General features: G+C 42.9%; 1 protein-coding gene across 11 annotated transcripts in view; it reads left to right on the top strand.

The window, feature by feature from the left end:
* dgki (diacylglycerol kinase, iota) overlaps positions 1–10,000 on the top strand; it is a 51,240-nt gene that overhangs the window by 19,834 nt on the left and 21,406 nt on the right. For all 11 annotated transcript variants that reach the window (XR_011078043.1, XM_068586666.1, XM_068586664.1 and 8 more), the window contains exons 2-3: positions 4,652–4,760; positions 7,468–7,563. Coding sequence is in view for 10 of the 11 variants with exons in the window: in XM_068586666.1 (XP_068442767.1) it covers positions 4,652–4,760; positions 7,468–7,563 (205 nt within the window). In the remaining variant the exon portion in view is untranslated. The remainder of the gene's footprint in view (positions 1–4,651; positions 4,761–7,467; positions 7,564–10,000) is intronic.

Genomic DNA, 10,000 nt, shown 5'->3' with positions numbered 1-10,000 from the left:
AGAGAAAGAGAGAAAGAGAGAAGGAGAGAGAATAGATAGTAATGATAAATGTCGGAGCAGATGGACGTGAAGGGAGGAGGAGGAGGGCGACCAAAGTGCGCTGGTTTCACCGGCTTCTTGGCTACAGGTGAGCCGCATTCACTGTATCTTTTTACAACTAGCATAACGCGCTATTATAATTATTATTATTATTATTATTGGATGATGTCTTTATCTGCAGGGAAACTTATCCCTTCTTGAGTCGCTCCTTCGTGTGACCCAGTCCAGCTAGCCGGCTTCTCAAGGCGTTCGCTTCATGTGCAGGTGTGATATATTTAAATGTAGATGTCACTCCACACACACGAGGCACTTCTACTCAAACCATAACTGTAATAATCATAAGTGTATACCACAGCTGGAGCCACTGGGGGTCACCTTTAGTTCAGCTGAAGTGTATTTGGGTCGTATACTTTTATTGCTTTACTACCCAGTTGATCAAGAAAAAAACAGTAAGTCAACTGTGAGGAGTGTATGTTCAAGTTTATTATTTAGTTTTATGTGTTTTTTTTACCGTAATATCTAAATTTCAGTGGTATCGGTATCAACTAGCGCATGTTTGGTACCAGATGAAGTGTTATTTTTTAATCTGTCCATCATTTGATTAATCCTTTGTAACCAATCAGTAAAATGTAAATCTTACAAAAGGCCTGATCACTTTAACTGCTTGTTTCATGCGAACATCAGTCCAAAACTCAAAGATGTTGAATTAGAATTAGACTTAGAAAACTAACAAAAGTTCACATTTGCATACGTCTCACATTTTAACAATTTTGGATGGAGGAAAAAAAAAAAGAAAAAGGTTATGAAAGCTTCAGAAACTACGCAGTTCAACTTCGGTTCTCGAAGAAAAAAAGAAGCCTGCAAACTTTCTCATTTTCCCTGAAAGCAGCGTTCCTGCTCTGAGAATCTGGTCTCACACTAAACCCACACTGGAACAGTTGTGTCTCTTTTGTCAAGCGACTGCTTCCCACGTATAATCACAGCATCCTCTGCTCCGCGAGTCAGAAGATGTTAAATTCGATTCCTCCCACTTGCAGCTGCCTTCTTCCTTTTGTGTGCCTATTACTTTTGTTCTTACTTTGCCGTTAATCATCGGCGGCGTTGCCGTGGCGGCGGCGGTGGAGGCTTGCCGCGTCCACAGAAACCAGTGAGCGGTACTGGACTGCACTGGTGTGGGCTCGTTAACCAGAACTCTTCTCTTCTTTCCACCTCCATCACCTACAGAGCTCCTGTAGTGATGTGACCCCGCCCTCTCCTGTGACCCCGCCCCCTCCTGTTACCCAGAGAACAGTTGAGGAATTACACGCATTACATCATCTGGTGTGTGTGTGTGTGTGTGTGTCCGTGTACACACAATCAACCCACATGGGGTGACAAGGCTTCTGTCTAAGTAACTGCAATTTACTGTTAAAGTTGCTGAAGCGCGCGCGCACACACACACACACACACACACACACACACACACACACACACACACACCTATACACACACTTATACATATACACACACAGAAACTCACTTATACACACGTATACACACAATAACACATACACACAAATATCTACACACTCACGTATACATATACACACACGCACACATACACACATTTATATATACACACACACACACACATTTATGTATATACATACACACACACAGAGCCGATTCTCTACCAATATAATTACTGGATGAGCTGCCGATGCGCCCGCTGTGCCGTCGTCAAGGCAACGCTGACAACCCACCTCTGCTGTAGGAGGAAGAGGAGGAGGAGGAAGAGGACAAGGAAGAAAATAAAGAGAGGACACAAGAGGGATGGATGGATGGGAGGAGAAAAATTAAAAGAGGGAGATTAGAGGAGAGGGGAGGAGGTGATGGTGATGTTGAAGAGAGAGGAAGAGGAGGAGGATGGCAGAGGAGGAAGAGGAGGAGGATGGTAGAGGAGGAGGAAGAGGAGGATGGAAGAGGAGGGTGATTAGTTCCAGAGTCGGTGATGTGGGGAAAGGACCAGATGAAGAGGAGAGGAGAGGAGCTGCAGTGGCTTTTTACTTTAAATACTTAAATCTTGTGTAGTCTTCATCATCTTCATCGTCAACGAGAGAGAGACAAACCTCACAGTTCTCCCATGAATATCACAGGATCCCTGCATCTTATTGGTTCTCTGACTCCGATTATTCACATTTTGTCTGCGCTCGGTTTGTGTAACGTTGACCCGTAAACATCCGGAGAAAAACACACTTTTCTTTCAGTGATTTGTTTTGTCTTTAAATGAACAAATTATCATCTTTAAGGAGACGAAAAGAAAAGTTCCTGTTTGTCTAAATGCTTTTAAACCACATTTAATTTTAGACTCATGCTGGCCTTTAACACACTTCTTTTGGGGACAGATCTACTAAAATAACTCTGAGGCAAAGTGTGTGTGTGGTGTGTGTGTGTGTGTGTGTGTGTGTGTGTGTTGTGTGTTTATTTATAGTTGCGCCCCACAGAAAAGCTTCACACTGCAGATGTCTTCCTTGTTTTGGTATTTTAGCCTTAATGCCTGTGATCCTGTCTGCTTTTAGTAGATTAGGACTCACTCAAATGCAGCGTTGACCTTTGAACCCTGAATCAGAGTGTGAGTGTGTTGGTATATTTTAAGTGTGTGTTCCCATTTACCTTGTTTTGGGATGAGTACATCGATGCTCTTCTGACTCCTTCCTTTCTACACACACACACACACACACACACACACACACACACACACACACACACACACACACAGCCTGTTCATTGCTATCTGATCCATCATAATCAGTTCATAATCATCCTCACCTCAACACTCAGTCTCGGGGGTTAAGTGTGTGTTGGATGTTTCAATCAGGATCGTATTAATTTCCCTCGTTTCGCGGGTCGTTTCCACTCTTCTCCATCTCACTTAACTCGCCGACAGAATGTCTGCGAGCAGCGGCGCAGCCGGGCCGCAAACACGCGGCGTAAACAAACCTCCAGCTGCTTTTGAACACCATGTCGAAAGCCACCAAAAATATCCGAGTCATTACGGAAAAGCCGAGCGCTCACAACAGGAAGTACAGAAGGTCAAAAGCTGGGAAAGCAAAAAAACATTTTTCCCTCATTTTCACTTCCTGTTTCAGGGTAGATTTTGTATACACACCGGGATGGAAAGTAGCCAAGTACATTTACTGTTAAGTATGTGGAGTATATAGATCACCCAAAGTTTAGTAGAAGTAGAATACAGTCGTCCATTCTGACAGAGGTACTTTCACTTTAGTGAGATGTCAAATGCAGGCTTTTTACTTGTGTAGTTGAGTATTTCTAGTGTGTGACGTCCCTGTTTTTTACTTCTTCCACCTCTCCTTGAACTAAGACCCAGTAGACGCAGTGACATAAAACCCCAAACAAGCTTTTACGTCACATTGCCGTCGTTCTCTTTCTGCCTTTTGGTTTCACTTCCAAACAAGCGGCTTCGATAAAATTGTTTCACTGCAAAACGCTGCTTGTAAACGTTCTTTATTACCCTGACAAAGTCTACATTTATCAAAATGAGTTGATGACACGAGAGTCATGAAGTTTATAAGTGTGTTTGTGTGTTTGTGTGTGCGTGGGATCCTCGTTGTACGTAGCATATGTCCGGTGCCCATACGTCCTTGGATTTGCGTGTGTCACCCACGCAAGACTATTTTTATCCCAAGAGTCGTGAGGGCAAGTACATGCATATGTGTGTGTGTGTGTGTGTGTGTGTGTGTGTGTGTGTGTGTGTGTGTGTGTGTCGGGGCGGGTCATCAGGTTACATTGTGTGTAAGTGGACTCCTCTTTGTCCTGGTGGATAATTTTAGACAGACGGCCACTGAAACTTTCAACAGGGAGGTCAGATGCTCCCGTGCAACCTTTTCCACTGACAGACACACACACACACACACACACACACACACACACACACACACACACACACACACACACACACACACTCCCGTAATTACCTATTTACTATAAAAGTTGTGGCTTCCAAGTCAAGAATTCTGCACACAAAAAATGGAAGTTAGTGCAAAAATTGTGACAAAAGCACACGTGTTTTCTTCTTTACTTCATTGTACGACTATAAAAAGTTGACAACATGACTAGTTGTTATCAGAATCTCCCCAAATCGTTTAGCCGGTGGTGTGCCGGAGCACACGTGGGACGAGGGAGGTGGTGACGGTGAAGAACCCGCAGGATAAATAAATAAACGTACAGACGACAGAACGGGGGGAAGAGGAAGTGTTCCGGGGCGGAGAGTCTGAGACGGAAACGTGGCGAGTAAGAGAGATGACTGCTGACTCATCCTCTGACAGAACAGATCTGTCTCTGTCACCCCAAAGTGCTGCTGGCAGTCTCCTCCACCAAGCTGTTCCCACTTCTCCAACCGCCGAAAAACCTTCAGCCGAAACCCGCTGAAATGTGGTCTCGTACCATGAATAATGAATGTGCATACTAAATTATGATCCCGAAATCTAGTTGCCGAGCGAGTGAGCGGTGTCGTGCGATGACAGGGGTTGGTTCTGGCGTCGGCGCTCTGTCTTTACAGGCGATTGTGTTTTTGATTGCTGATATTTGACTTCATTTGTTGTTGTTTTTTCAGGAAAGCGATCTCCCGTTCGGGCCTCCAGCACCTCGGCCCGCCTCAACCCGCCCCGCCTCCAGCATCCAACGGGCCCAACAAGGAGCTGCGCACCTGCATGGACTGGACGGTCAGACACACACACACACACACTCGTAGATTTATTTAATATTTATTGTTTTTATCGCACGTCTTTCGTTAAGTGTTCCACACGCTGACTCGGTTGCATAACGTACATCACGCATATACATCAGTGTTCAAGTACTGGACATGAAAAAAAAAGAAAAGCACAGTTGTCCCAGCTCTCCGCCGTCCGGCTGAGTCACCGAATGACATTCGGATTTTCATGCCAACAGATTTGTACGGCAGACCGGCTCCGACAGCCGCGTGGAAATGAAAAAGCAGCAATTTTTTCTTTCTGGGCTTCTGATCATTACCAGAAAATGTCTTCACAACCCGAGCGTGGGAGAAAGAAAAGTGGGATTTTTTTTTTTTTTTGTGGGATGCAACCTTTTCTGGGGTTTATTTTGCATTTAAATTTAATGGATTTCAGTCACACAACGCTTCACAAAGATGAAGACGAGATTTTAAAACGCAAAAGGCCCGGTGCTTCTGGGAAATGTCAACGACGTCAGCAAATCAGAACAAAACAGAAATGGTCAAAAGGTGCAGCAAAGACATCTTCTCTTCCTTTTTTAAAAAAAATCAATGTGCTGCTGCTAGTTTCACACTGTAGCAAGCTAGCGCTGCTGCTAGCTCTACACTGTGGCAAACTAGCGATGCTGCTACTGCCCAAGTCTGGCGTCGAGCCGGGTCTGCTCCTGCTACCTTCTGTGGTTATCGGTAGCTAACAGCAGCGCTAGCTGGCTACAGCAGGAAGATAGCTAGCTCCACACAGCCAGCTCCACACGGGGACATCCACCAAAGGTAGTAGCGGCTTGTAACCCGACTTTTACGGTACTAGAAATAACTACAAATACTTTCTTTAAATGAATCTTTAAACTTTTCAACAAAACTTTCTCGGAAAATAATAAAAAAAACAGCCATATATTCCACAGTTTTTCAGCAAATCGACTGCACATCAGTCATTTTGGTCTGCAGTTACCAGAAAAACAAATCTAAATTCCTTTTGGAGCTGACTTTAAATATAGTCTGTGCAGAAATAGCCAATTACTTTGTTTGCGATGGGCTCAACGGAAGCAAGACAAAGCTTCTATTTATATCTGATTCAGACGTTGACAGAGGGAGCTTTACTCTCTCAAACATCAATGGAGGAGCATCTTTAATTTGGAGCACAGCGGGCTCATAAAAGAAAACAAACAAACAAACAAAGCCTTCAAAACACTTCAAACTCATCGATATGAATGTAGAAAAAAACACATCTAAAAATGGACCTTCTTTAAAAAGAAAGAAAACCACGTCAGTGTCTCGCTTTGTCCCGTTGATTACACTGGACAGCTGGACGCTGATGGACTCGTGCATCAACAATGAATATTGAATAAAAACAAGCCTTATTATTAATTGGGGCGGTGTAAGTAGACAAACCCACATCTGAGGTTCCCCTCTGGCTCCGTCTGCAGGGACACTTCCACCACGTCATCGCTGGCCTTTAGCTCTCTGCACGACGCACACACACACACACACACGCGCCCATATAATCATTGCACCTCATCATTCATTAATACACACTCAGGGGTTGATTTACTGCTGCTTTACTCTCACCTTTTAGAGGCTAATGAATCAGATAGTGTTTGACAAAGAACAGTTTTTTTGTTTTTTTTCCTGCCGCATGTAGTACGGTGAGATATTGGAGGAGGAAATGGAAACGATTACAAATGGCCACTGAAAGGGGATTTGCTGTACTGTGGCAGAGGCAATTATGACTGTGTTTTACCAATCGGAGAAGAAGTGAGATTAGAAAGAGATCCGGCGGCTCTGGCTCCTCTTTTCTCACTAATTAGTCGCTAATCATCAACGTTTGCAGCATTATAACAATAAATATATGGCGGTTACATCAGCAAATGAGGAAAAATGTGTTTATTGTACTTTAAATGGGACACATCTCTTTGTTTAACACAAAAACACAACACAAAGTATGAGTTTTCTCACCGTTGTGTCCCTCTATAACCTTCCAATGAGATTTTTTTTTCAGGCTGAGAGCCTCCCAATTGAAGATTAATACCAATATTTCTTTTTGCACATTGTTTGCAGTATATTCTGCTTTAAGCAAATTTCTTAAGTCCATAATCTTGCTGACACCAATGCATTTTACTGAAAAAGTTTGTCAAACCACCAATCAGATGAACCATATTTACAGATATTGCTTCAACTTTTTGAGCAGACTGCCTCATTAAGCTCTCATTAGCTTGACTTTTAAAGTCTTAAGTCTTCTGGAAAGAGCGTGTGATTCAACGGATTTCAAGATTTCTTTCACGTTGTTAAGCAGAAAAAAATGACTGCATCACTATAATGAAAACATATGTAAACAGTATGTTGAATCAAGCACCAAACAAAGTGACTCTCACGGCATTCTCTTCCGACGGACACACGTGCAGTCGCGTTGGCGCTGGACTCCCCGGCTCCTGCGGTGCGTTTCCATCCGCACCTTGAATTAACATCGCTGTGAAACTACCGGCCTCCTCGGCAGCGGCAATTACGTGCTTGACTCACTCGTTGACCGCTCTCACTGCCGAGTATTTATGTGCATACGGGTTGAGGTTTAACGTGAGCGAGCGACGCTGAGGATAATGTGAGTTATTATGTCATTACTTCCACTCACGCGCTCTCTCTCTTTCTTTCTTTCTTTCTTTCTTTTTTTCTTCCCGGTGTGTCTGCAGGAGAACGCGCTGAACGGGGATCACCTGTGGATGGAGACGAGCTGTTCAGGAGAGCTTTGTTATCTTGGAGAGGACACCTGCCTACTAAAGGCCGCAGTGAGTAGTACACACTGACCACTCGTGTGTGTGTGAATGGGAAAGTGAGGGGGGAAATATTTACCAGCTCCCTTTTTGCAGTTATTCCATTATTTATATTTCTGAATCGTATGGTTTCCCTGAGATCCAGAAAAGCACCTTGAGGCCTGGTCCTGGTCTGTGGTTGTATAGAAGTCTATGCTTCACCGCTGGTCTGTGGAGAGAACTTAGACTGCAGTGTTTAACGGTCAGTTTAACCTCCAATGTTTAAGCCGTGGTCCGTATTTCCTTCATGCAGGTTCATCAAAGCGGACATCACTTTAAATTTCTCCATTAAAAAAGAACCAGCAGCAGGTAAAAGTTAATGACTTGAGTAAAACGCAGGCCAGACGCTGGCCACGAGGCATTCTGGAGAGAAAAGTATTAATTTAATGTTTTAAATATATAAGAATACGCTGAAATATAATGTCTTGGATATATAAGTTGGATATATGTTGGATTAACGGGCAGTTTGTGCACAGAGCAGGTGGTTAAAAGGCTATGGAAGTGCAGCATATTCTACGCTTTGAGTTTTTTTTTATACTCTAAACAAGACGCCAAACTCCTATTCAGATGATCCCCGTCTTCAATTCAGTAATAAATGACTCTAAAAAAAGAGAACGTTCACTTTAACCATGCAGAGCGGCAAAGAAAGGCTTCAAATTACAGGTATTATGAGCTGTCTCTGAGTCCACTCACCTCTCACAAGAACAACAGCCTTTTTTAATGGCAGAGCTGAGAAACAACCTGCAATACCGACAATAATATAATGACACGTGTGGTCATCGCTCAGCGACGGCCTGTAATTACAGTGCAGCGAGGGTACGAGAACACGGGGGGGAGAGTGCTGCCGGCGAGACGGCGCTGCGGCTGAAAATATATTCATCATAATCTCTTCCTGTCATGTGTTTAATTAGATAAATATTCCATCAGCGACGCGTGCTTTTCAGCCAGTTTGAAGGGCGACGCGACCTTGCTTTGACAAGTCGTGGCGGAGGCGAACAAGCACATACCTACCGATGTGATGGAGTCGCCTTAATGGAGGGAACCCTGGCAGTCTGAGAGGCCCGTTCCTTTTAAAGGCTTCTTGGTTACTTCTATTGCTGCTGTTAGTTCCTTTTTATCAACTAGTCTGCTAACAAACTCTTTTAAAACCTTTTAAAAAACTAAGCAATTGTTCTATAAAACTGTAAATAATAGGTTGTTTTGTGAATGAACATAATATTAAAAGCCCAAAACTGCTATATTATGAACACCATAACTAATATATAAGTGAAACACATGGTCCCAAATAGGCCCCAATGAGATCTCGGCTGAATTTTCTGAACTAAAACCCTCTCTAACTTTGTTCTGTTTCACTTTATCAAAGTCAACCTTTGCAGAGAGCATGTTCACATGTTATGCTATGATTTGTTAGATGTTGAGACTTTACAGCTGCATCATTTTAAGCAAATAATCATCCTGAAAGTGTTTTTTTTAATAGGCGAAATTTTGAAATTTTTTCTTTTTTTTCCTGTGTATCATCTTCATTTCCTCTTAATCAGAAACATATACACTGAAAATTTACACATCTGAACAACATCTTTTATTCTAACAGCAACATTATTCAAACAGCTCTAGTGGTTGCAGAGATTCACCCTTTTTAGTTTTGGGATGACATTTTCGAGGAAAGGGCCTAAAAATAGGTCGGTTTTCAAAAAGCCACGATTGTGAGATTACGTAAACCCTCGACGCAAAACCCTCCGTTTTGCAATTTCCTTCGTCGAAGACACGTCATTCCCCTGAATTTTATCCGCGAGATTATCTTGAGAAAGAGCGTCGTGCTTCCTCAACGTGATGCCTTTCTGGTTAAAAAAAAGGGTTTTTGCGGTGAGAGAACATGCAGACATGAGCGAGTAAGGCAGTTTTGTTTCTCCTCCATGTGAGAGTAGCACTTTGCCGTTAAGTGTTGCTCTCTGTGACGATTCAGAGTGAACCATTGACTGGATTTGACACCACTCCATTATCAGCTGTCACATTATTTACCCACCGAGAGTAGGTTGTGTGTTTTAAGAGCAAAGGCAGCGGGCCATATTATTTATCGAAGGTAAACAGCACTTTGGCGTCCTGAATGTTTGCCTATTAGCTTTTAATTGTGATAAATGGCCGAGGTTATGTCCCAGCCATCCTTCCCCTGCATGTTTAGTGTTTTCAGTAGCTGTGTTTACTCAAATAGTGTGTTTTTTGGGGAATATTAGCCTTCCTTGCCAAGTTAGATGAGAAGATTAATACCACTCTTATATCTGTATACAACCACAATATGCTTTAGCAGTTAGCACTTAGCTTAGCATAACACTGGAAATAAGGGGAATTGTCAGAATCATAACTGTTTATTGCTAAGTATGTTACACATACAAGACATTTGACTTTGTGAAAGGTG

This window comes from Clinocottus analis, unplaced genomic scaffold (genome assembly GCF_023055335.1).
Source record: "Clinocottus analis isolate CAN_PGR_092001 unplaced genomic scaffold, fCliAna1.0.p SCAF_20, whole genome shotgun sequence".
Taxonomy (NCBI): Eukaryota; Metazoa; Chordata; class Actinopteri; order Perciformes; family Cottidae; genus Clinocottus; species Clinocottus analis.
This window is presented reverse-complemented; position numbering and strand designations above follow the sequence as displayed.